Source organism: Anabas testudineus, chromosome 14, assembly GCF_900324465.2.
Source record: "Anabas testudineus chromosome 14, fAnaTes1.2, whole genome shotgun sequence".
Lineage (NCBI taxonomy): Eukaryota > Metazoa > Chordata > Actinopteri > Anabantiformes > Anabantidae > Anabas > Anabas testudineus.
This window is the reverse complement of record NC_046623.1, coordinates 7,972,867-7,997,836: the sequence shown is the minus strand read 5'-3', so window position 1 is coordinate 7,997,836 and position 24,970 is coordinate 7,972,867. Positions and strand designations below refer to the sequence as shown.

The following is a 24,970-nucleotide window of genomic DNA, read 5'->3' as shown; positions in this document are numbered from 1 at the left end:
ATATAAACAACGCTGTTCACTTATTTTTTTTTGTTTTAAGTCAGAAGATGTTTTTTTCTGTATCTCTACCTTTTCATCCAGCGTTAAAGGATTGTCCGGAGAGTTCCTCTTGGCCAAAATGCATGCGGTCAAACGGTGATGTAAAATGTACAAATGTAATACAATACAATTAATTAAACCTTTTTTTTTTGTAAAATTGGCAACAAAATGTAAAAATTGTTGTTGATTTTAAATGCAAAGAGCTGAAACAGAAATCCTATTTTCCTTGGACATTTACAGCAACAATGACAATGAATCGTTGTTTTTATATATTTGGAAGTGTGTTAAATGTGAAAGCTAATTAAATCACCCCAACAATGCCTCAATACCACTTACTGATTACAAATATAAGAAGTATTTATATTAAAGTATAAAAGACAACTGGGAATTTCCACTTTACGCAGAGCCCCTGAAGTACTCCTATGTCTGCACCCTGATGTAACTCACTGTTGTCTGTGTGAGAAAGATAGTACAGTATGTCTTTATGTGGGCGGAGGAATCGCTGCTGAGGAGACGTCCACAGAGGTGGAGGACAGATCGGAGGACAGCTCCTCTGAGACCCACATGCGTCCTCCTGCCGGCCGGACGCGATGGATTTCGCTCTGAGCGGCGTGGCGGCGTGCGCAGCCTGTCTGTTCACCAACCCGCTGGAGGTGGTCAAAACGCGGATGCAGCTGCAAGGGGAGCTCCAGAGCCGGGGCACTTACCAGGTTTATTATCGCAATGTGTTCCACGCGTTTTACACCATCGGCAAAGTGGACGGACTGGCCGGCTTACAGAAAGGACTGGCGCCCGGGCTGGTGTATCAGTTCTTTATGAACGGAGTCAGACTCGGCTCTTACGCCATCATCGAGTCCTCTGGATACATACACACAAATGGAAGAGTGAGCACCGTCAAAACCACGATAGCAGGGGCTGTAGCTGGAGTGGTGGGAGCCGTGATGGGCAGCCCCGTATACATGGTAAGAAGCTGGATCCACTGTGGCCCCCCCCCGCAGCTTTCTGTGGCTTTACATTGTTGGAGGTGTCACATTTCAAGGTGAGCTGTCACTGTGGTATAAACAAAAGTTGTGGTTCACAGGTGAAGACTCATCTACAGAGTCAGTCTACCTCCTCTATTGCAGTTGGACACCAGTATAAACACCAGGTAACAACACAATTCAAAGTGAAGGTATTAAATATGAGTCAGGGCATCATCAGTCTCCTCACGTGTTCCTCCTCTTTCTGTCAGGGGATGATCCATGCTCTGGCAGCCATCTACAGGGAGCATGGTCTTCTGGGACTGTGGAGGGGCTCCAGTGCTGCTGTGCCAAGGGTCAGCGTGGGGTCAGCTGCACAGCTCTCCACCTTCTCCTCTGCCAAGGAGCTCGTGATTGACTTAGAGGTTAGATGCAGCTCGCGGTGGGTTGATCTCAACGTGAAAGGCATCCACACTTAGTTTCCGCAGCCGTCCACCGTGTGTGCAGACTTTCAGATGACGGCTCTGTTCAAGAATACACATGACTGCTTTGGGGGTTCAGACTGTACTCAGTATAGTTTAATTCATTCATTTAATTATAAATAGCTAAAAAAGCTTAAATACTAAACATGCTCAGATTTTAGCTTGTAAAATGTTAGGATTTGCTTTTCTTTGCCTTATGTGATCATAACTCCAATATCTTTGGGCTGTTGGTTGGATAAATCAAGTGATCTAAATATGTCATATTAGCTCTGAGCATCTGTGATGGACAGTTTTCACCGTCTGAATCGAACTTATCATAAAATGATCATTACTTCCAGCCCTCAGTTCAGACATGAAGGCTTGAGAAGGGATCATTTACAGTCAGTAGCTGTGTACAGAATACAAAAGCAGCGATTGTGGCATTGACAAAGCACTGCTCTCTTCTGGAATAGGAATTTGACACCTTTCATTGGCCCCATTCCTGAAAACATCGAGCTCACTCAACCAGTGCACTGGTCTCCTGGGTGACCAGGAGTTGTTTGCTGAACCCCAGAGTCTTTCATACTAAATGCTAGAACCACACTGACAACAGACGTGTTCAGAAAATTATCCAAACGATGCTGTGAATGCTTTTCTTGTACTACTCTCGACATCTTTAGCTGTTTAGCTGGTTGTGGAGGGTGGGGTAGGTGGAGTCTTTTGACTCCACACTTCCCAACATCATCTGCAACACTCACACTGCCTCTTGCATAAGTTGCTACATTACTGCTGTGAAGTGCAGTTTTGTTTTTAACATTACCCGCTCTGATATTTCATATTAACTTGTATCACAATGTTAATACAGTCGTCTGCAGGTGAAAGACTTGTGAAAACTGTCTTTACTGTAGCTATTGGTAGAGTGTGTGAGTAACATAAGCACTAAAGATAGAGCCATTCTGTTGTACTTCATATGGGAGATCATGACCAGTTAAAATTAGAAATGGCTGCACACATGGTGGTACCCTGATGACTGGTCTAGTTTCACTGCACTGGTTGGAAGAATGTGCCACATCTTCATTTCTCACGTGTGTCACGCTGCTTCCTGATCCTCACATAATCTTAAGAGCGCTCACTGTCTTCCCTTTTTTTGAGGTTGTTGTCTTACAGCATTATTTTTCTTCCTCCCAAGGTCTTCTCTAAGGACAGCTGGTTGGTGGCTCTGAGTGCCGGCTTGATGAGCAGTGTGGTGGTGGTGCTGGCTATGACACCTTTTGATGTGGTGAGCACACGACTGTACAACCAGCCTGTGGACCACCTGGGCAAGGTAAGAAGACACACCTGGAGCATTATAACAGATGCAGTAATCATGGGAGCTCAAATGCTCATCATACTGTATCTTGCTGTGACATGGGATGACTGATCAGATCCTTGCTTAATTTCAGGGGCAGCTTTATAAAGGATTTGTCGACTGCTTTTCTAAGACACTGAGGAAAGAGGGCTTGACGGGACTCTACAAAGGATTGGGAGCGTCTTATTTCCGACTTGGTCCTCACACTATTCTGTCTTTGTTCTTCTGGGACGAACTGCGCAAATTGTACAAGCAGTTCAGATAACAGCAGGAACAAGGAACTTGGAGGTGGTCACTCATTAAGCTCAGACTGCATAGTTTAGATGAGTCCTTTAACGAAAAACCAGGGGATGCGCTCCTTTCTTGATGGGAAAGAGCAAAGGTAATACTATACACTCCCATTAGAAAACACTGTAGAACAAACAAAATGTGTCAGCTAGGAAGGTGAACATGCTGAAATCCACTCAGGAGCTCTAACAGATATCATAAATGCATTTTTATGTGACATGCGCAGATATGATGATAACCTTCATGGGAACGTATGTTAGTTCTGTAATTCCAAAACGTATGAAAATACACACAAAAGCAATATGTATCTTCTACAGAAAGCATCAAATATGGCCCACAGAGGCACTTTTATATAATGTTAAATGATAATGCCAAAGTAACACAGGCAACAGTCTAAACCAATGTGTTGCAGTCACACTGATTATGTGCAACAGAGGCAGCTAATAAGGATAATATGGACAGTAGTAAGGATTCTGTGGGTGGGGGGGTTCTGTAAGAACCATTCAAGTAGAAAGTGTGAAGTCAGTACCTTGGGAAAAAAGGGAAAGTCAGTTTTTGAAAGGACAAAACATTTTAGGTAAATAAAGCATGTGCAGTGAAACTGCAAAAACCAAACTGATAGCAAACACAGTTAGTTTGCAGCTGTTGTTTGTTCCCTTTGGGATGTTAAGAAAAATTTACCATTACAAATATTTGCTTTAAGGCCATTGGTGGGAGAAATAGAGATACATTTTCATTAGTCTTTGTCAACATAATACAGGAACATACAGTAAAAAGGAACCAACTGTTCTACAAGGGCAAAAACAGAATATTTTCACTCTCACTACATTTGTGATCAGTATCTTTGTAAATACTATACTTGTACAACATACAGTTTAGAACATCTTCATTGTCAAAGTTACTTATCTGTTCATCCATTTTTAAAGGGACACATACTGAACTGTCCAAATCTGCAGTTAGAAGCAAATAGACTGATGTCATACAGCATTTCACTAAAGCCTGAGCTAATGCATTATGCCTCATCTGGCTTTTCTGAAAGAATGAATATACAGTGCCATAAAGAGCCAAACTGTAAATAGATAATGCTAGTTTAGAAAAAAAGCACCTGCTGTTTGACGTGTTTTTTTATATATATATATATATTTGCCATACGTGCCAACCTGAAGCTTACAGTGTGTTTTTTTAATAACTTGCTTCCTGTCCAACAGCATTTTCTATAATTAGATCCTTGTGATTTATATCCATTGTTCCAGTGCAACCCTCATAAAACTGTTGCTTTGTGCCCTAACCTCTCAGCAAGAGTAAAATACGATAAAGAAAATTGTTTAAATTCAAGTTATTTAAGTCAAGCAGTCGTTTTCTTTTTGATATGTTTAGGTCATCAGTTGTTATGAAAGAAATCAAGAATGAATACTTTCAATTTAGGGAATACTGTTGATCGAATTACACAGCTGTGCCAGAGACACTGACATTTATTCTGTACCAATTGCCTTATTTATTGGATTTGACACACACATATTAAATGACTTACTAACAGCAGTGTGGTACAGCCAGCGCTAAAGAATCCAGCTAGTCCAGTTTTTAGCATTGTTCTTCAACAGCTTTCTGTCCTCTTAGGTATGAGCCAGATTTGATGCTTTCTCCACAAAGTGAACAATATTCTGCAAAGTGTCAATTACATTATTAGTTATAAGTAATTTTACCAGTGACTGAACATCTGTTGACATGACAGCACAATGTGTTTGTCAAGACATGATAATAAAAACGCTGTAGCTATGACAACACCATTAAATTTACCATTTAATTTCCATAACAGACTTTTAGTTTCCTATGTAATGTGAAGTTGAAGTTTTGATCTTCTTAGATACAGAATATTCTTGCAGCGTGTGTTCTCTTTCTGCTCTCCACACATGGGGAGGGGGGGGGACGGGGGGGGGGACGCCACAGCGGATTATGGTCAGCACATTTATTTGGCGCAGGTTTTACACCGGGTGCCCTTCCTGACACCACTCTGAACAGCATGGAGTGTTACGTTCAAGGACACTAACGTCCAGTACGAGTCGGGCTGTGAACTACTGCTTGATGGGCACAGGATATTCTTGCAGCAAGTGTTGAAATTTTCATACTTGGACTTTGTCTTCTCATTGTATATGGGTCATAAGGGAGATTTCTTAGGTCTGTTCATTTTTTTATTATCTTCTAGGGTAAAGTCAATTCAAATGGACCAGGACACTGTACTGTACAGTGCACAACTTAAAAGAAAAGCTCCAGCAATTCCAACCAGAAATGATTCCTGTTAGGGAAGAATTCATGTCAAACACATGCTAAACATACTTTTGATGGTTCCCGTGTACCATCTGCAGATGGACACAGGACAAATGTGATAACAGGGGGTTGAATGAATGTTACACGCTGTGGCTTGGTAATGTTTCATGAACGTTTAGCTAAATGCATTTATTATTATGGACAGCCTGTATTTCTGTGCACTTGACATGAAGAGCAAATAAATTATCTGACTTTTTTTTTGATTGCCAGACCTTGTGGCGTCTCTGTGATTCATATGGCCTGAACTAAAGATGAGGCATACTCATCTTTAGTTCAGCTAAGCCGTGGGTGGCTTGAGATTCATTTCCTAAATTTCCAAAAGAATTGTAGCAATCATCACCACTACATGCAAAATTGACCAACTGATAAATTTCCTGTCAGCTGATGGGAGAAGAGAACAGAAAGTGCAGCACACATTTTTATTTTGTTCGTTTGTTTCATGTGTCTGATGCAGCCAGCAAGTGACATCACAAAACTGAAAAGTTCATTCCTTTTGAATGACAGATTGTGGTTAGCGTGCAGAATTGTTAAAATAAGGTAACTAGTTTGTGTACAACCCCAGGAGTGCCTCAGGCGTGTGCAGTTCACAATGGTTTACTGGCAGTTAAAACAGTGTTGTTCAGAAAGTTAGCTGTATGAAACAAACATATTACATAATCTTAACAGGCTGGGGTGTAACATGACTCTGAGAAATGCATGTACACACAGGCCTGACTGAAGGTGACTGAAGGTGACTTAAGGTGACACCTCTGTTAATTCTGTATTCTGCTTTCTGTCAAAATAATAATTCTTATATTGGTGCGTTATGTTTTATTAATGAATGTAGTAGAAATACAACGTACAAATCTAAAACTACCTGTGGAGCAGAAGTCGACGCCAAAACAAACACGGTTAACATATCACCGGTGCATGTGTGCTGCCACAGTTAGTTGTGTCTTTGTAGAGCTCCTGCTCAGTGTTAATCAGCAACAACCTTCACTTTGTGGCAGTAGCAGAGGAGTTTATGAAAAGATACTCACATCGAAGCTTGCAGCTATAAACAGTTAACACTTCTGGTATTTTCTAGACTGTGCACAGAGGAAAAAATGGTTTTGATCACCTTTGGCATAATTTAAGCAGGCTGTAGCAGTACGTTCTCACAGAGCAAGGTTAATAATGTTCAATCTCTCAGACCAGCAGGGAAAAGCAGAGCAGAGAAATTATTGACTAACATTTACACTTAACCTTGATGTGAGTTGTCATATCAACAGACAGTACGTATGAGGTTTTATTTTTTAAATTCCTAGTTATTGTAGGTCTGTTTAGAGTTCAGAACAAGCTTTATCTTAAACTGGGTGGTCTGACAATCAAATGTGTAATCTGGAGAAGGCCTGGTTTGCGGTAGACCCATTAAAAAGCACCGTACCTAAAATTTATCCTTGAATATAGTGAAACCAAATGGAAAACAGCGCGAGGCCACAATCAAAGAGCAATTGGTTTATTCTGACAGTACCCTGCTGCCTCCTTGAATTCTGTTCCCCCTGAGAGTAAAGTCATTCTTATTTCAATCACTAGAGGGCAACAAAACCTTTATTTTTCTGAATTACAATTGTAGGATGGAACAAGTGATGACAAATAACAGAAACACCCTCAACTCTTGACCCCTACAGATCCGGTGTTCGTCCTGTGTTGCGGGGGTGTTTTGCAGACATGGTTTGGTTCCACTTGTTCTTTTTGAGTCACTGCCAATCAATAGAAAGTTGTTCTGAATAATCGCCTTTATCCTATGGTAAAACATTCTTATCCCGATCCATGTCCACATCCATGCCCCACCCCAAATGGTGTGAAGGGTCACTCGGTGGTTTAATGAGTATGAAAATGATGTCATTCGATCTCAAAACAGTTAAACACCTATAAGGGATTTTGGACCGACATGCTAGACGCAATAAAGAATGGTGTTCCCTCTCTGAGTTCTCGAGACTTGTAGCAATGCCAAGGCACTTGGCTGCTTGTGGTGGTCATTCTTCTAAAAGATATTCTGTACTTTGTATTGATTTGCAGGTTGTATTTCTTCCAAGAGCTCAAAGAAGCACCAGGTCAGGCATTAAAGGCTTTCCTTTTAATTCACCCAGCTGTAACTGCAAAATTGAAATTTAAAAGCTATTGAACAGAATAACAACGAGAGTTTTAATTTACACAAATGCCAATATGTTTCACAGTAGAAAAAAAAACAGTGTAAACTTTTTCTCCATAGCACAGAATAAGAAAACATTTCTAGAGTATATGTTTAAAAATCAAGTGTTCACTTTGCTGCTGTCCTCCTCGTCTATTCACGCTTCGCTTTAGTGGTGGTGCTTCTCTTGTACCAGAGGGCCTGGCCCAGGAGGACGCAGCTGAGACAGGCTGACAGTGTGTGTGACAGGGTCGCAAAAGAGCCTCCCGTCTCCTATATGCAACATTTGAAGCAGCCACAGTTAAGGAAAAGCAACAGAAACAGATTAGAACAGTGTAAAATAAGCATTTAGCTGCCATGTTGGTGTGTGATTCCTGACTGTGTACCTGTAGAGATGTAAAGCAAACTCCCAGAGAGCCTGCCCATGTTAGTAACAGAGACAGAGTGGACAGCTGGCCTGTGTGACCATTGCAGTAGTTAGTTCCAGCCTGGAGAGCCTGGAATCAACACACCCAACAAACAAATTCAGCTTTTGTCACATTTACTGTGAATAATCACTTTGCAATTAAGGCTCACGTGTCTTAATCAATCATAGAACAGCACAGATATTGAGCTATGATGACAAGATAAGGCACCTTGCTTGCAATTAGAGCCGCCAAGCTGGATGTCTGCATCGATGATATGACTGCTGCTGCTGCACAGGAGCCGAGGAGGAATATTACACAGCTGTAAGCCGAGAGGAACAGCATGCCTGCCAGGTAAAACACAAAACAGGCTTATAAAACGTGGATGAGGATGTTGATTCTTCCTGCACAGGAAACACTAAAACATGAAACCAAGAATTACAGACAGATGGCTGCTGCTCCATCACCCAGATTGGTACACACAAAATCAGTAGTTGCCTGACACAATGAATTTTTGAATAGCCACATATACATCTACATTAATACAGTTTTATACAAATGCATGTCAAGAGAACTGTTGTTATTACTCACACAGCTCACACAGATACAGACAGAACTAATATGGTTATTGTTTGTGAAGTTTATGGCTCCTGTAATGTTTGATTAATTGATTAAATTGATTCATTTTTTAAAATGTCTCACAAAAGTTCACTTTAAGTAGAAGCAGACACGTGTGTGCTTTGTCAAGTCCTATGTAGAGTCAACTATTATCTGAAGCCAAACTTTGCATGTGGATTGTGTTTGCTAACCTGTGAGGGTTTCACCGCGGTAGTGCAGGACGAGAAATACAATTGAAGCTGTCTGAGCCAATGTGAGGAACCTCTCAGCCCAGGCACTGTGGAACAGAGTGAAACACGTGAGAACAAAAAATATTGTCTTATCTATTAAAGGTTTTGAAGGTGATTGTGAAACACAACACGTAAAATCACCAACAGAAGGCAAAAAGGAGTTTCTGTTCTAGACATGTGTGTGCTAAGGTACAGCAACACGTCGACCAGTGTGACCATAACTTGGTCTTTGGCTTAATTGCTGATTACATACAAGAGAGGGAAGTTGTTGGCCATGGCGTAGACGACAGGACATGAGAACGCATAAAGTTGCAGAAGAACAGAGGCCAGACTCAGGCCCTCTGCACTTCCTCTCCACAGTATCTTCAACAGCTGAGGTAGCTGAGCTGAAGGGAGACAGCCGACAAGGTGATATGTGTGATGAAGAGAAGATTAAAAAGAATTTGCTGGTTGCACAAGTAGCAAATTAACAATCAATATGCAAACAGTAAGAATTACAGTATCAGTCTATTCACTCAAAGAAGTTAATACAATAGAAATCTGCAGCTAAAAAAAGCACAATTTCCTATGATCATGATTATTGTTGTCCATAGAAAGAGTGGTGAGACAGTAGTGTTTGTACATAATAACAATAATAATAATAATAACACTTAAACAGTTAAGTGGGGGATGGGAGCAGGAACTTTTTTTTTTATCCCTCCTGCTGTGTCCAGCTGCAGCTGTCATGTGATAGGTTTGGACTGAGGAGAGATCTTACCCAGTAGTATGTCCAGTAAAATCCAAAATCCGGCAAATTTATTCAGTACAAACTTAAGGCAGGGAACTGTGACACAAACAACAGAGGTTAGACAACAATCACATTTCAGCAGATGTTCATCGAGTTAGTTAGTAAGTGAAGAGAACACCAGATATCTCAGTTTTAAGTTACTAAATATGTTTGTAATGTTGAATTGGTAGAGAGAGAGAGAGAGAGAGAGAGAGAGGCGAAAACATCTTCAGTCCGCCCCACATCTGGAAACATGTGTTGCAACATTTCACCCGTTTCCGCCGAGAGTTCCTCGACAAACCTCACCGTGCAAGTGGAAGTGGACCAAAAGCTCCTCGTAGCATTTCTCTGGCATTAAATATGTGACCAGGAACTCTTTGACGGGAGACGAGGACATTGTAACGCAGCTATGTGGCCAGGAGCGATCCTCGGTGTCGGGGGGTGGGAGTAGTTCAAAGGTTGTTTACTGCGTTAAGAGGGGCTCTCTGCGGTATTTGTAGTCCGGAAGTCCACGGTGAAGAAAGTCACAGTCCTGATAAAACTCCATTAACTCTGCTTTCATGTTAATAAGCTACAAATGCAACTCTAAAAATAGTATAGTCTGTGTATTTGAATTTAAAACTAACAATATATTTTGCTATACGTGGGCGAGCAGAGTAGAAATATGAAAGAATGCAGCTGCACCGTCAGTGCAACAAGAAAACATTGTGTACAACACCCACCTCCTCCATACCCTGCACATTATGACAGATTTATCACAGGGATAACACCTACTGTCCCCATGCTGAAGTTCAATTTGACAAAACATTTCACATACAGTATTTTGAACACAATTTAAAAGGTTATAGTGCATCTAAAAGCCTTAATTATTATTAAGTGTGATGCAAAAGTTCAGAGCATGTGTTGAAATTTACATTTACGAACATTGGTGCTTGAAAGTTAACTTTTCAGCACCCAAAACATCATTTGTATGCAACTCCTAAAACAAGATGAATTAATCGAAACACACAGAAATATAGATTTTATTTATCTAATATGGAAACTTAGAATTGGAAAAATGTGCATTGCACTGTCAACATTAATTTACTTCGGTTTTAGAACAACTTATAAGTTTAGTCATTATCTTGGAGCATGAGCTGAGTGTTTCAGTTCAAATTCAGTGGGGTGGTGCACAAATTGAAAAACATATCGTTGTCAACGTTATCAACATAAAATTTGTATTTAGCTGCCAATGCAGCTGAAAGGTCAAAGAGGAGGTATTTAGATGTCGTGAGAGAGGACATGAAGTTAAATGGAGGCATTTGATTCGATGTGCAGCCCCATCAGACAGAGAACAGAGGGAAGGAGAAAGAAGAAGAAGCTGCAAAAACCAGACTTTAATCTATTTCAATGCACTTCGAGTGGAGCTACTCTGAGGAAGAGGAAGGATTTAAGCTGAAGCGCACACAACAAGAGGTTTAACAGTTAGTTTTTTACTCTGACAGCATGTGTAGTGGAAAATGCTCCCGTGTCATTGCAGGTAGTCTGTACCCGTTAGTGCTCCTTTCCATCATCTGCAACATTATGTTGTTCTTTCCCGGCTGGGATGTCAAGTATGCCAAAGAAGGACATGTTACTGAGGAGGTGAAATACTTGGGGGGAATCGCTGGAGGGGGTATACTGGTGAGTTTTTTAAATTTGTTTGCAGTGGTTGCTGCTAATTTGGTGCCTCAGTGATAACAATCAGAGTTCGTCTTAATCCAGCAACACTTTCAATAAACTGCGTGAACACATTTCTTTCAAAGATTCTGACTTTTATATTTTCTTTTCCACAAAGTTTCTCAAGTACAGAATTGTTTCACCAAAATTTATGAACCTATAATACAGTAAGATGATGCTGCAACGTATTTCCTGTCATTACAGGTGTTGGTCGCAGCACTTTACATCCAGGTCACTGGAGAACATGGGTGCTGTGGGAATCGCTTAGGGGTGAGTCAGTCAGAAGTCAGACATTTCAGAAAGCTCGCAAGAGCATCATCAGTTCAAGAATGAACATTTATACAAATTTAAGTGTCCAGCTGTAAAATGGCTCAGTAAGAAATACCGCTGTGTCACTATTGCAAGTCATACTAACAGTTTGTCCTCTTGAGACATCGCAACCACACAACACAGAACGTTTCTTGTTTTCTCGTCAGAAATAGAGTTTATTTACAGATAAGGAGTTAAAACTCACAACATCACTAAAATAAATGATCGCATAACTTTCAAAACTATGGAAGATTGACATTGCAGAAAAAAAATTAATATACAAAATGAGACACATTGCATATTGCACATATTATCATACACTTATCTTTATTTATGATTACCCTGTCACAACATAATGAAAAGCAATAGGATCAAAAAGGATCAAAAATAGGATCAAAAGTTAACTTTAATTTTTTTTAACATAATGTTCACTTACAGTAAATGTATAAATGTATGTTCACATGCAGAATGTTCATCAGTTTATTAAGGAAACATTGAGCTTACATGGCACGCGTGTGTGTGTGTGTACAACTACAATAAATAATATTCCCGACTTTTGGTTGTCCTTTAACTTCTGCAGATGTTCTTTTCAATTATATTCGCTGCAGTGGGTGCGGCTGGTGGTCTGTACAGTTTTATTGTGGCAGCGCTGGGTTTGGCTAATGGGCCTCTCTGCTACAATGGTAAAGAATGGATAACGCCTTTTAAAAACAGGTGATTCACAGAAATAATTTTATAATAATATTTAACATTATGATGTTTTGGTGTCTAATACTTTTTTTTTTTGTAGTTCAAACGACGCCGACCTAACTAAGATTTCCAATCAATGCACTGAGCCCAAGAATGTAGTGATGTTCAATACTGCACTGTTCATCACTCTGATGGCTGCCAGCTGTTTGCAGGTGTTGCTCTGTGCCATTCAGGCGATCAACGGCCTTGTTGGCTGCCTGTGTGGAGCCTGCAACAAGAAGGAGGTAAAGACAAACAAGTCTCACAAGTTTTCCGCGCCACTTTGATATCTGAATCCAGACATTTGTTGCAAAAGTTGTGTGTAATTTGAGAGAAACTTCTGTTCTACTCTATTCAACTCATTTTACTGTTCATTATTTGTTTGCTCTCTAACTTACAGGAAGCCTCTGATCAGTCATACCGCATGTGAAGAGCTGACTAGATCTCTCTTCTGGAGGACTACGAGTACTGTTTCTTGCTGCATCTGTATGAAATATTCACTTTTTGTTGGCACGTCGTTTCTGTTTTTATTCTGGGATGTATTTCACGCTGCTTCATGCTGCAATGCATTGGAAATCTTGTGGGAACAGCACAGTAGTAATAAAAATATAAGCTCCTGCTTTATCATTTGTCTTTTTAAAAGCAAATTCCACTTTATTGTGTTGAAATGTAAAATCTGATATGATTCAGGTGATGAAAGAGAATAAAGGACGTTGTCCAACGCTCATTAAGAATCAATATTTCCCCTTTTCTGTCTCCTCCTCTAAATATTGTACAGTATGTCTTTACTACAGCATGTTTTAAATGTGATAGAAACATGTTATAAAAAAAGAAGAAGGTGGATATAACCAAATGAGTTATTGTCATAGTGAATTCGTAGGGGGAGAGGGTTCCATTATCACAGGAGGAAGGAAGCTTATAATTTGCATACTTTCTATATTAACGTTTGTTAATCACTGATGAGTAATGCTGCCTCACCCAAGTGTTGCTTAGAAACAGCACATGTTTTGGGACACCTGACCTTTTGCCTTCCTTTTTTTTAACTTTTAAAAAAAGTGCTGTTTGAAGAGTAATTGTTCAAAATGACCGAAGACCGACTTTCACGATGAAGTACTGACAACCCATCTGTCCTGTGGCAGGTATTGCCAGGAACACTTTGACGGGAGACGAGGACATTGTAACGCAGCTATGTGGCCAGGAGCGATCCTCGGTGTCGGGGGGTGGGAGTAGTTCAAAGGTTGTTTACTGCGTTAAGAGGGGCTCTCTGCGGTATTTGTAGTCCGGAAGTCCACGGTGAAGAAAGTCACAGTCCTGATAAAACTCCATTAACTCTGCTTTCATGTTAATAAGCTACAAATGCAACTCTAAAAATAGTATAGTCTGTGTATTTGAATTTAAAACTAACAATATATTTTGCTATACATGGGCGAGCAGAGTAGAAATATGAAAGAGTGCAGCTGCACCGTCAGTGCAACAAGAAAACATTGTGTACAACACCCACCTCCTCCATACCCTGCACATTATGACAGATTTATCACAGGGATAACACCTACTGTCCCCATGTTGAAGTTCAATTTGACAAAACATTTCACATACAGTATTTTGAACACAATTTAAAAGGTTATAGTGCATCTAAAAGCCTTAATTATTATTAAGTGTGATGCAAAAGTTCAGAGCATGTGTTGAAATTTACATTTAGGAACATTGGTGCTTGAAAGTTAACTTTTCAGCACCCAAAACATCAGATTTGCATGCAACTCCTAAAACAAGATGAATTAATCGAAACACACAGAAATATAGATTTTATTTATCTAATATGGAAACTTAGAATTGGAAAAATGGGCATTGCACTGTGCCTTAACTAATTGATGCTACCACTTTTTCCAGCCTTAAAAAGTCAACATTAATTTACTTCACAAATTGAAAAACATATCGTTGTCAACGTTATCAACTAAAAAATTGTATTTAGCTGCCAATGCAGCTGAAAGGTCAAAGAGGAGGTATTTAGATGTCGTGAGAGAGGACATGAAGTTAAATGGAGGCATTTGATTCGATGTGCAGCCCCATCAGACAGAGAACAGAGGGAAGGAGAAAGAAGAAGAAGATGCAAAAACCAGACTTTAATCTATTTCAATGCACTTCGAGTGGAGCTACTCTGAGGAAGAGGAAGGATTTAAGCTGAAGCGCATAGAACAAGAGGTTTAACAGTTAGTTTTCACTCTGACAGCATGTGTAGTGGAAAATGCTCCCGTGTCATTGCAGGTAGTCTGTACCCGTTAGTGCTCCTTTCCATCCTCTGCAACACTATGTTGTTCTTTCGCGGCTGGGATGTCAAGTATGCCAAAGAAGGACATGTTACTGAGGAGGTGAAATACTTGGGGGGAATCGCTGGAGGGGGTATACTGGTGAGTTTTTTTTTATTTGTTTGCAGTGGTTGCTGCTAATTTGGTGCCTCAGTGATAACAATCAGAGTTCGTCTTAATCCAGCAACACTTTCAATAAACTGCATGAACACATTTCTTTCAAAGATTCTGACTTTTATATTTTCTTTTCCACAAAGTTTCTCAAGTACAGAATTGTTTCACCAAAATTTATGAACCTATAATACAGTAAGATGATGCTGCAACGTATTTCCTGTCATTACAGGTGTTGGTCGCAGCACTTTACATCCAGGTCACTGGAGAACATGGGTGCTGTGGGAATCGCTTAGGGGTGAGTCAGTCAGAAGTCAGACATTTCAAAAAGCTGGCAAGAGCATCATCAGTTCAAGAATGAACATTTATACAAAAGTGTCCAGCTGTAAAATGGCTCAGTAAGAAATACCGCTGTGTCACTATTGCAAGTCATACTAACAGTTTGTCCTCTTGAGACATCGCAACCACACAACACAGAACGTTTCTTGTTTTCTCGTCAGAAAGAGAGTTTATTTACAGATAAGGAGTTAAAACTCACAACATCACTAAAATAAATGATCTGAAAATGTTTTGAATGAGATAAAAATCGGAATTTTCATTTTATGTTGCGCATAACTTTCAAAACTATGGAAGATTTACATTCCAGAAAAAATATAAATATACAAAATGAGACACATTGCATATTGCACATATTATCATACACTTCTTTATTTATGATTACTCTGTCACAACATAATGAAAAGCAAATGTTAATGGGATAAAAAGTTTACTTACTATTATTACTACTTACTAGTAATAATTCTTTTAACATGATGTTTATTTACAGTAAATGTATAAATGCATGCAGAATGTTCATCAGTTTATTAAGGAAACATTGAGCTTACATGGCACACGTGTGTGTGTGTGTGTGTGTGTGTCTGTGTGTGTGTGTGTCTGTGTGTGTGTGTGTGTGTGTGTATAAATAATATTCCCGACTTTTGGTTGTCCTTTAACTTCTGCAGATGTTCTTTTCAATTATATTCGCTGCAGTGGGTGCAGCTGGTGGTCTGTACAGTTTTATTGTGGCAGCGCTGGGTTTGGCTAATGGGCCTCTCTGCTACAATAGTAAAGAATGGATAACACCTTTTAAAAACAGGTGATTCACAGAAATAATTTTATAATAATATTTAACATTATGATGTTTTGGTGTCTAATACTTTTTTTTTTTTGTAGTTCAAACTACGTCTCCCTGACTAAGAGTGACCATCAATGCATTGAGCCTAAGAATGTAGTGATGTTCGATACTGTACTGTTCATTGCTCTGATGGCTGCCAGCTGTTTGCAGGTGTTGCTCTGTGCCATTCAGGTGATCAACGGCCTTGTTGGCTGCCTGTGTGGAACCTGCAACAAGAAGGAGGTAAAGACAAACAAGTCTCACAAGTTTTCCGCGCCACTTTGATATCTGAATCCAGACATTTGTTGCAAAAGTTGTGTGTAATTTGAGAGAAACTTCTGTTCTACTCTATTCAACTCATTTTACTGTTCATTATTTGTTTGCTCTCTAACTTACAGGAAGCCTCTAATCAGTAATGCCACATGTGAAGAGTTTCTGTTTTTATTCTGGGATGTATTTCACGCTGCTTCATGCTGCAATGTACTGGGAATCTTGTGGGAACAGCACAGTAGTAATAAAAATATAAGCTCCTGCTTTATCATTTGTCTTTTTAAAAGCAAATTCCACTTTATTGTGTTGAAATGTAAAATCTGATATGATTCAGGTGATGAAAGAGAATAAAGGACGTTGTCCAACGCTCATTAAGAATCAATATTTCCCCTTTTCTGTCTCCTCCTCTAAATATTGTACAGTATATCTTTACTACAGCATTTTTTAAATGTGATAGAAACATGTTATAAAAAAAGAAGAAGGTGGATATAACCATATGAGTTATTGTCATAGTGAATTCGTAGGGGGAGAGGGTTCCATTATCACAGGAGGAAGGAAGCTTATAATTTGCATACTTTCTATATTAACGTTTGTTAATCACTGATTAGTAATGCTGCCTCACCCAAGCGTTGCTTAGAAACAGGACATGTTTTGGGACACCTGACCTTGTGCCTTCCCTTTTTTTAAACTTTACTCAGTTGATTGATAAAACATGGAAACTGCAACTGCAAGCGCAACGTCTGACTTCAGAAACTAAAAAATGTAGCCCGCCCAGTCACCTGTTTGATTACAAACAAACTGGTAATTTATCGGTGGTTTCCTCTACATGTCAATGACACATTGTTTTTGCTCTTTTCAACATGCTGCCACAGGTTAAAGTGCAACCGTGCTGCGATCGTGCAGTCACAAAGTCAATACATCACTGTGAGACTGTATGCAAAGGGTGGAGCTAACACACGTCTCACAATAAATCTGAGCTTTCTTTGTGACCAATTATTCCAAATACAGTGGCACTTAACCACAACAATCCTCATTAAATTAAACTTAAGTATATCACAGCGATGCGACCTTGTGACCAACGCGTCACTTGTCACTGTGACTTGAACGCATTCACATTTTTTACCAAAAAAATGTGCATCTGCACATTATCTCTAATGACTCAACAAAACAACCATTGTCTCTCGGAGATACCTTGGAATGCGTCACATTTACTGCTGGCCAACCTATCCCTGACTCTGTTTGTCTGTGTTATCATTGGCTTGTCATTACACCTCCCACACCCTAACATCAATCACCTCATTTAGCTTCTGTTACCAGTGCAAATACGTTTCGTCTTCAAGCCTCTATTTAGGTTTCAGCTGGGACAGCAGAGCTAAAATTTGCAGAACAGGACATTTAACTAGCAGTTAGTTAATATTCTCTCTCACAACATGTGTACTGGAAAGTGTTCCCTTTGCATTTCCAGCTCTCTGTATCCATTAGCGGTGATATCCATCATCTGTAACATAGTGTTGTTCTTTCCTGGAGGACAAGTCAAGTATGCTCAAGATGGACATATTACTGAGGAGGTGAAGTACATGGGGGGACTCGTTGGAGGAGGTTTAATGGTGAGTTGACTTTTCTCTGTCCTGTTACTGAAGAGTGTGACACTGGACCACAGCAAGCTGTACATTTCATACTTAAATATAGTGTGCAGCTTCAGAGAGCTGTTATTTTCATATGCAAAGTTAAAACAGAAAATGATAGATGGTATTTGGATTTTAACTGTGTAACTAAGTGTTTAATTATCATCTCACAAGCTGAGTTCTAGTTTTGTGCGTCAGCTTCTACTTCATGTCGTGTTAAACTCACTAATCAAAACCGACCAAAGCAAACTCGGTTAGTGCTGTTTGAAGAGTAATTGTTCAAAATGACCAAAGACAGACTTCCACAATATCTGATTTTCACTAAACTGAGCTGATGAAGTACTGATCACCCATCTGTCCTGTGGCAGGTATTGGTCCCAGCACTTTACATTCACTTGACTGGAAAACAAGGATGCTGTGGAAATCGCTGTGGGGTGAGTCAGTCACAACTACTAATTAGAGGTTAAAGGAGGTGATGATAGCTGGTTTTAAAACCACTGTATGTAATGTGTTTAGTTTTTCGTTTTTTACAAATATGTTTCAATAGAAATATGCTCCGAAACCCAACTTAATGTAGAGAGGGGCTCTTAAAGTCTCTTGTGACGCAGACTTATTCAACAGCATGTGAGGCGTTTATGACCAGTCAGAGAATTTGGGGCATTCTCATTTACTGCCTGACACACTGTGCAGAGCGTTCAGGTGTTTTATATATGTACATATCTCAAGATGGGAAACATATTCCTGTTCTATGAGATCTTCAGATTGGTAAATCGTTGTAATTGTTGTAGTAGTCGTAGTATAGCAAAAGCAGCGCAGAACATAGAGTATAAATGAGGTTTAAAAATAGAACAAGACACTAGACTGGCTTCCAGCAAAGGGATGCTGGACACACTGATGCATGTTTGGCTTAGTTTGTAGTTTATGTGGGGAATAAATATTAGTGAGAGACATTAAACACAAGCCAGTGGACCACAGAGTCTCCTTGAGCATGTAAACACTCACTTATCAAAATGTAAGGGGAAGTGGAGAGTGAGGATTGCCAAGAGTTCAGTGTTAATCATTAAGCTGAATTAAACATGAATTAAATAACAGAAATGTTTCTGACCTTTGCTTATCTGTTCATTTCTGCAGATGTTCTTATCAATTGCGTTTGCTGCAGTGGGTGTGGCTGGTGCCCTGTACAGTCTCGTTGTAGCGGTGCTCGGTTTGCAGAATGGCCCCCTCTGCAAAGTTATTCTGATCTGGTCAACGCCCTTTAAGAACAGGTGAGACACACGGGAGTAATTTGCAGATGGCACCATATACGTTTTTAAAACTTCTGAACACTCATAAACCTCTCTGTCGCACAGTGACCCTAGTTACCTGACTGACAACACATGGTGGGGACAATGCACAGAGCCTAAGAACATTGTGCAGTTCAACACTGGGTTGTTCGGTACTCTGCTGGCCACAAGCTGTCTGCAGCTGATTCTGTGTGCCATCCAGATGATCAACGGGCTCTTTGGCTGCCTGTGTGGAACCTGCATTGACAAAGGGGTAAGATGGACCTGAAGTTAAACACAGTCACATTTTTCAGGCAAATGATTCAGAGAAACTCAATGTGTGTTTTTCCACTTGCAGCCACTGTGAGAGTCCCTGACAGCTGACTAGCACTCCCTGCTGGAAGACTGAGGCCAGTCTTCTTTGCTGCATTTATATATATAAGTATTTTTAGATTTTGTTTTATATTTTTGTTTATGTTATGATGCTTTGAACGCCTTAATGTGCTTTAAAATGCTAGGAAGATTTACACTGCAGAAAAACTTTTCACATGTGCTCTTCAGTTAAAATAGTTAGCTACACAAGACAAACAGTATAATAAATGACAGCAACATTAGTCTCCATTGACACCTTTAATGTAGGTTATTTTACTACAATTTATATAATGATTGTTATCTATACAAATATTTCACAGTCATCTAAAATTGTTTGGATTTTCTAAATAAAATATCTTCCTTTCTCAAATTAAAAAATGAAGGAATATGACTGAGAATTCAAAACGGTCAACTACTAAATACTGGGAAAAGAATCCTGCACATGGAGCACAGTGTAAAAAAGGACATATATTCGATGGAGCAGCAGCTACAGCATTTTCCTTCCAGACTTACACAATATACACACACACACACAAAGGCAAAATGTAGTAACTTAAAAGGCAAACACTGGGTCAACATATTAGGCTCACATGTAAAACACTTCTATCTGTATCGTTCAAGGCACGTGAAACCTATTTATGTCAACACTTTCTAAACAGTATAGCTGTTCCATGTGACACATAAGAAAGAGTTTAAGGATATTTTTTTAAGCTATTTTTTCATTTTTTGTAACCTAAATGAACTAAAAAAAAAAAAAAAAAAGGATTTAATCCAAAGATCACAAGAGAAGTGTAAAACATAATTAAAAACAAGTCACCGCAACAAATTTAGGCAACTTAAAATAATTAGTGTGTGCCACATCACATTTTAGGCAAAATCTTTAACATACGATCTTAAGGAAAATTTTAGGAGCAGACATCAAAAACAATATCACAACCCAACAGATGCGGTACATACAGTGTACAGCATATAAAGTAAAGAGCCATCTGAAATGACTGTGCGATCGTGACTTTGCTGAGGTAGACATAAAATATTCTGTAGTGGCTACAGTTCTTCATGATATGGCTGTTAATGTCGCTCAGTACTAAACTGTCGTTAGACTTCTGCACAGTTTGTTGGCTGTAGCATTTTCGGAGTGCTAACAACAGAATCCTCATAGACAAAATACATTAAAATTAGGTTTTAGAAGAAGTAAACGCTATAACAAATCTTGATTAGGAGTATTGATAAAATTAAAGGGCTCTTGAGTCTGTGTACTTTCAGCCAACAGATTTTGATTGTAAAATGTGGAAACAAATCTTAATCTATTTATGTAGAAATTAGGAATTAAAACACACATGTGGAACAATTGTTTTCTAAGTTTTGCTTTATTCTATTTATTGTGACCCAGAAGTTAAAAGTATGTGTGACTTTTTTAAGGCTTGACTCATCATAACTACATTTTAATAATCTGATTTAAAAACTACACAGACGTGCAACGTTTGTGGACATGATCTCACGAAAAACATTTTTTCTAGTTTTTTCTAAATTTTCAAAGTTTTTCTACAACTCTGTTGTCTGCAGTAAAAACTACACTTGGTCCAAGGCCACATTGTTAAGGTTATTGCCATCCAGCCACATACGTACAGTAGCACACTGAAGTAATGCAGCAAAGTGTGTATTCCTTATGACGACTTCCAGGTCACAACAATAAATAAATAGATAATAAAAGTAATACTGAGACAGAAAATTTCCACGCATATTTTAGCTTCTGACTTCTATGTTTGTAGATAAAAAAAATAAAATCAGATAGTGGCTCATTTCTTCTTTTACCATATTTTATCATCAAAACAAAAAACAACCAAATAACCAGTTTTCTGTTTCTTGTTTTCCTATTTCTAAATGGCAGTTTTCTTGTTTCAAAATAAAAATCTGTTGACCGCTAAGTACACAGACTCTATAATACGCCACTTGTGCTTGATGACAGGCTGTTTTAGTCAAACTGCTTCATCATGAGCTTCCGACTGGCCTCATAACCCAGGAACAGGGCTCCATTCGCAGGGAAGGTGCGGATCATGGTTGGGGTAAGACCGGAGTAGAGTGCCCGCACACCTAAACACAAGAGACAGAAAACATCACTCTGTGATCTATAAAGGAAGCAGGGGATTTTTATTTGTATTCACAAACAAGGCTATACCGAGATCACAATACACACATCCTACGATTATAAGATAAAGCAAACTGAACGTCTGCCTACCTTCAGTACGAGCAATGGTCATGAAGGTTTTGAAAAACCCTGCCTGTCGTCCTGTCATAGACATGACCTGAATACGAGACTTGACACAGTCCATGGGATAGACCACCAGCCACAGGCAAGCACCTCCGAAACCTCCACTGACCACAATTGGAAACATACCTTCAACACACACAGTGACAACCTGTTAAACATTAACTCAATGACAGGTGTGTGTGTGTGTGGGTGGTGAAAGCAAATATGAAAAAGAAAAAAGGTTTTAGATGGGTAACAAATCGTGAGTAAGGAAGGAAATACTGCTCGTGAAAAGATTTATCCACCAATACATTTGTAGTTAACTGTTCTAATTATTACTGCTTATTTTAATGTATCAAGTTTCAAAACCGTCTTTTAATCAATACTAATGAGAATATTTGGTCAGTACCTATGTTGTCCTTGTCACATTTCATGTAGTCTGCAAAAGCGGTGCGGCAGAGTTCGTAGGCACCGAAGAAGCAGAAGTATCCAGGTACCTCTCTTGCTATAGTTGTGGTCAGGCCCTGGAAGAAGCCCTGCGGTCCCTCATTCTTCATGATAGATTTGACCACAGACCACACTGTGCTGAAGAGTGAGGTGACGTTTGGTGCAGTCAGTACACACATTACATTATAACAGGATACAAACGTGTTAAGGGGACCATATTTGAATCTCTGTTTTATATGGAATAAAATAGATTAACAGCAAATTATTTATGTACAGCACAAGACCAAAACCAAGATGTTTAGCTCTTAAAATCAATCTTGTCATCATGGGTAATGATAGATTAATTGTATAGGCTCTTTTTTCCTTCTTATCTTAATCTACTAGATGTTAGCCCATACACAGTTGTAGAATTTGACTTAAAAAAAACATATGTGCCTTATTTCAAAACCACTTACTTCTGGCTCTTTGCGATCTTGCCTGATGCCTCCATTTCATACATGGCTTGCAGCCGACACTTGACGAGCTCAGTGGGGCACAGTACTAGTGAGGAGAAGATGGATGCTACCGAGCCAGAACAGGCTTTCTGCATATCACTAACAGAAAGACAGGGATAAACAGAAGACTGTTAAAGATCTGATGTATTCTCAGTGTAAAGTTGGGTCTGCTTAACACTGGTCTACCTCAGAGCTGCATCGCTGGGCAGTCCGCTTGTGAAGCGGACCACCTGCTGGCAGAAGCCGTAGCTCATGAAGAGCACAGAGTTCTCTGCAATGTTGGCCACCAGTGCTGGTGTGGTGCCCTGGTAGAGACCAGAAAGACCCACTTGCTTGTAGGTGGACACGACACAGTGGATGAAACCTCGGTACAGGGCAGGAAAGGTCTGCATCTTGACTTTGGCTGTGTCCAGAGGCTGTCCACTGAAGACACATGCAGCTCCCCCTGGGAGTAGGTTGGTGAAAAGACAAAAAACACAAGTGATCCACAAACAGAAATGTGTGTCCCCCCCCACACAGTTTTTGGTCATAATATCACAGAAGAATCACAGAAGCTTTGCAGATGTTCAGATGCACTTGAGTACAAATGAAACGTTTACAAACTAAACCTAGAGAGAAGTCAACTGGAAAAAGACAGGAGTCATCACAAAGTGCTGTTGTGTCAGACACAGACGTAGCTAGAACGCTGTTTGGGAAAGCAGTGAACAAGGCACCACTGCTATCTCACAACAATTCAAAACTGTACATGGTGTCTACTATGAAAGCGTTCATTGTATTTACCTATTGCTCCTGCCGAGAGGTCAATGATGGCCTGGACGACCGGGTGTGGGGCCATGGTGTCAAAATGTTGTCCCAAGAGGCCTGTTTCTCTCTCAACTACCTGACAGACAACAGGTGTTGACACTATCAACATCCACTGTCTACAATGATTACAGTATAAACATACACACACTATAAGTCATGTGGAGAACATCTGTACAGATAAACCTGCTCTTATTTAAGTAAGAGGGTGTGTAAGTAAGTTTATTTAAGTATTTTGAGACTTGAAGGTGGTCTCATATTTCTAACTCTGTTCAATTGAAATGAAGTCTAGTAACTAGACTAAACTAGTCCTGCTCTCTAGCACACTGTTAGCACTGTTAGCACTAGCTGATGTAACACCTCTGGCTGGTTTCCATTAGCTGAAGGTTACCACTGGACGGCGACAAAAAGCAGAACTATATCTTTCAAACATCCAAACCAATGACACGTGTGAGCTCCTACTGATGTTCAGCACAAAAGGACAGCAAAAAAAAGTCTGCTAAAGTTTGTCACTTACATCTCTTGAGTGATGTAAGTTATCAAAAACAGCCCTTAGCACAACTGTCAAGTCAAGCTAACGTTAGCAGCGTCTGAAAGGTTTCTACAGAACCCACGATAACTTTATACGTGTGAAGGCTAAACGGACAATAACAGCAGGAATGATGATAATAATAATTTAACCAGATTTCACAGTGGATCGACGAGACGAGCCCGGAGCATCAGACCGTGTGGGACCGTGGTGAAGTTGACGTTAGTTAGTCCCACACAGACGCGGCACGGCACCGTTAACCCGGTGAGCTGCTGGCGGAAGCTAACGTCGCCCGCGGCTGACTGCATGCTAACTTACAACACCGCACCGAGCTCACGCAGTTTATCTCATTGTTATCGCATCTGCAGTCTCCACTCCGGTGTTCAGCCACGGATCAATGAATGGATCGGACATCAGCGATAAAGCAGCTGTGGAGGAGACTGTGGAGGGAGTCGTGTGACATCAGAGAGAATGAAAATCATAAGAGCACCCACTCTGCTCCAAATAACAGGCATCAAATCCGCCTCAGCGTTGTGTTTCTAGTCTGATGTAACGTTACATCCACGCTGAAAAAATCAAAATGATTATTTGGATTATTAACTGTTTGTTTTGTGGACTTGTACTTTACTTAACTATTTAAATTGGAATTAAATTTTCCATCTAAAATGCGCATTCACAAAAACTTGCACTTTCAAGGAGAATTGGGACATTAGTGCAGTGGTTAACTATTTACATAGACGGTAGCAGCATGGTTACGGTTCACAGGAATGACTACGGAGTGATCTTCTTCATATTCGTAAGATCTATGACGTGTGAGTCAGTACAGCTTCCGGTTCACGAGTCCTACACCGCCACCTGCTGGCTGTTTGTAGCTCCTGAAAAAATAAAGGATACTGCAAAAAGTCCATGTTGTTTTAAAATGTTTACAGTGATAAATCCTATGTGCACTTTGTTGGAGAACTAGGGACAAATAAAAAAAAGTCGCTAAAATGTTTTCTCTAATTACCACATTTAAAGTATTGTGTGCCT

General features: G+C 39.8%; 6 protein-coding genes across 10 annotated transcripts; 4 read left to right on the top strand and 2 right to left on the bottom strand.

The window, feature by feature from the left end:
• Positions 1-465: 465 nt before the first annotated feature.
• On the top strand, positions 466-4,391 carry slc25a35 (solute carrier family 25 member 35). The gene is made up of 5 exons (XM_026372632.1): positions 466-1,001; positions 1,121-1,186; positions 1,271-1,423; positions 2,649-2,783; positions 2,902-4,391. Exons 1-5 carry the CDS (start codon positions 630-632, stop codon positions 3,070-3,072), a joined length of 897 nt encoding a protein of 298 aa, XP_026228417.1. The 5' UTR covers positions 466-629; the 3' UTR covers positions 3,073-4,391.
• A 2,580-nt stretch (positions 4,392-6,971) lies between these two features.
• Positions 6,972-10,067, bottom strand: LOC113168880 (mannose-P-dolichol utilization defect 1 protein-like). The gene is made up of 7 exons (XM_026369938.1): positions 9,897-10,067; positions 9,582-9,647; positions 9,078-9,210; positions 8,786-8,871; positions 8,208-8,323; positions 7,959-8,069; positions 6,972-7,845 (listed from the first exon to the last, which is right to left on the bottom strand). Exons 1-7 carry the CDS (start codon positions 9,985-9,987, stop codon positions 7,726-7,728), a joined length of 723 nt encoding a protein of 240 aa, XP_026225723.1. The 5' UTR covers positions 9,988-10,067; the 3' UTR covers positions 6,972-7,725.
• An 875-nt stretch (positions 10,068-10,942) lies between these two features.
• Positions 10,943-13,044, top strand: LOC113170216 (transmembrane 4 L6 family member 1-like). The gene is made up of 5 exons (XM_026372206.1): positions 10,943-11,252; positions 11,493-11,558; positions 12,178-12,311; positions 12,388-12,571; positions 12,727-13,044. The coding sequence occupies exons 1-5, from the start codon at positions 11,076-11,078 to the stop codon at positions 12,754-12,756; spliced, it is 591 nt and encodes a 196-aa protein (XP_026227991.1). The 5' UTR covers positions 10,943-11,075; the 3' UTR covers positions 12,757-13,044.
• A 1,412-nt stretch (positions 13,045-14,456) lies between these two features.
• On the top strand, positions 14,457-16,833 carry LOC113170065 (transmembrane 4 L6 family member 1-like). 2 transcript variants are annotated; one of them, XM_026371955.1, is made up of 5 exons: positions 14,457-14,731; positions 14,973-15,038; positions 15,742-15,875; positions 15,953-16,136; positions 16,292-16,833. In XM_026371955.1, the coding sequence occupies exons 1-5, from the start codon at positions 14,555-14,557 to the stop codon at positions 16,307-16,309; spliced, it is 579 nt and encodes a 192-aa protein (XP_026227740.1). In that variant the 5' UTR covers positions 14,457-14,554; the 3' UTR covers positions 16,310-16,833. The 2 variants fall into 2 exon arrangements, with proteins under 2 accessions (XP_026227740.1, XP_026227739.1); XM_026371954.1 differs by having other exon boundaries at positions 15,953-16,833.
• A 618-nt stretch (positions 16,834-17,451) lies between these two features.
• On the top strand, positions 17,452-20,184 carry si:ch211-137i24.10 (L6_membrane domain-containing protein). Its single transcript, XM_026371956.1, has 5 exons — positions 17,452-17,770; positions 18,157-18,222; positions 18,920-19,053; positions 19,138-19,324; positions 19,409-20,184. Exons 1-5 carry the CDS (start codon positions 17,594-17,596, stop codon positions 19,415-19,417), a joined length of 573 nt encoding a protein of 190 aa, XP_026227741.1. The 5' UTR covers positions 17,452-17,593; the 3' UTR covers positions 19,418-20,184.
• On the bottom strand, positions 19,666-24,415 carry slc25a15b (solute carrier family 25 member 15b). Of its 4 annotated transcripts, none has more exons than XM_026371950.1 (7): positions 24,094-24,415; positions 23,392-23,491; positions 22,798-23,056; positions 22,573-22,710; positions 22,080-22,255; positions 21,659-21,817; positions 19,666-21,513 (listed from the first exon to the last, which is right to left on the bottom strand). In XM_026371950.1, the coding sequence occupies exons 2-7, from the start codon at positions 23,444-23,446 to the stop codon at positions 21,395-21,397; spliced, it is 906 nt and encodes a 301-aa protein (XP_026227735.1). In that variant the 5' UTR covers positions 23,447-23,491; positions 24,094-24,415; the 3' UTR covers positions 19,666-21,394. The 4 variants fall into 4 exon arrangements, with proteins under 4 accessions (XP_026227735.1, XP_026227737.1, XP_026227738.1 ...); XM_026371952.1 differs by having other exon boundaries at positions 23,392-23,487; XM_026371953.1 differs by having other exon boundaries at positions 24,104-24,415.
• Positions 24,416-24,970: the final 555 nt, after the last annotated feature.

Coding starts and splice junctions, on each gene's coding strand:
- slc25a35 (XM_026372632.1), top strand. CDS start 630: ATGGATTTCGCTCTGAGCGGCGTGGCGGCGTGCGCAGCCTGTCTGTTC. Junction 1,424..2,648: donor AGCTCGTGATTGACTTAGAG/GTTAGATGCAGC, acceptor CTTCCTCCCAAG/GTCTTCTCTAAGGACAGCTG. Junction 2,784..2,901: donor CTGTGGACCACCTGGGCAAG/GTAAGAAGACAC, acceptor GCTTAATTTCAG/GGGCAGCTTTATAAAGGATT.
- LOC113168880 (XM_026369938.1), bottom strand. CDS start 9,987: ATGTCCTCGTCTCCCGTCAAAGAGTTCCTGGTCACATATTTAATGCCA. Junction 9,211..9,581: donor TTTACTGGACATACTACTGG/GTAAGATCTCTC, acceptor GTCTCCCTTCAG/CTCAGCTACCTCAGCTGTTG. Junction 7,846..7,958: donor TTTGCTTTACATCTCTACAG/GTACACAGTCAG, acceptor TGTTGCATATAG/GAGACGGGAGGCTCTTTTGC.
- LOC113170216 (XM_026372206.1), top strand. CDS start 11,076: ATGTGTAGTGGAAAATGCTCCCGTGTCATTGCAGGTAGTCTGTACCCG. Junction 11,559..12,177: donor GCTGTGGGAATCGCTTAGGG/GTGAGTCAGTCA, acceptor TAACTTCTGCAG/ATGTTCTTTTCAATTATATT. Junction 12,312..12,387: donor ATAACGCCTTTTAAAAACAG/GTGATTCACAGA, acceptor TTTTTTTTGTAG/TTCAAACGACGCCGACCTAA.
- LOC113170065 (XM_026371954.1), top strand. CDS start 14,555: ATGTGTAGTGGAAAATGCTCCCGTGTCATTGCAGGTAGTCTGTACCCG. Junction 15,039..15,741: donor GCTGTGGGAATCGCTTAGGG/GTGAGTCAGTCA, acceptor TAACTTCTGCAG/ATGTTCTTTTCAATTATATT. Junction 15,876..15,952: donor ATAACACCTTTTAAAAACAG/GTGATTCACAGA, acceptor TTTTTTTTGTAG/TTCAAACTACGTCTCCCTGA.
- si:ch211-137i24.10 (XM_026371956.1), top strand. CDS start 17,594: ATGTGTACTGGAAAGTGTTCCCTTTGCATTTCCAGCTCTCTGTATCCA. Junction 18,223..18,919: donor GCTGTGGAAATCGCTGTGGG/GTGAGTCAGTCA, acceptor TCATTTCTGCAG/ATGTTCTTATCAATTGCGTT. Junction 19,054..19,137: donor TCAACGCCCTTTAAGAACAG/GTGAGACACACG, acceptor TCTGTCGCACAG/TGACCCTAGTTACCTGACTG.
- slc25a15b (XM_026371949.1), bottom strand. CDS start 23,524: ATGTTGATAGTGTCAACACCTGTTGTCTGTCAGGTAGTTGAGAGAGAA. Junction 22,711..22,797: donor CCCAGCGATGCAGCTCTGAG/GTAGACCAGTGT, acceptor TCTTTCTGTTAG/TGATATGCAGAAAGCCTGTT. Junction 21,818..22,079: donor ATGTGACAAGGACAACATAG/GTACTGACCAAA, acceptor TGTGTGTTGAAG/GTATGTTTCCAATTGTGGTC.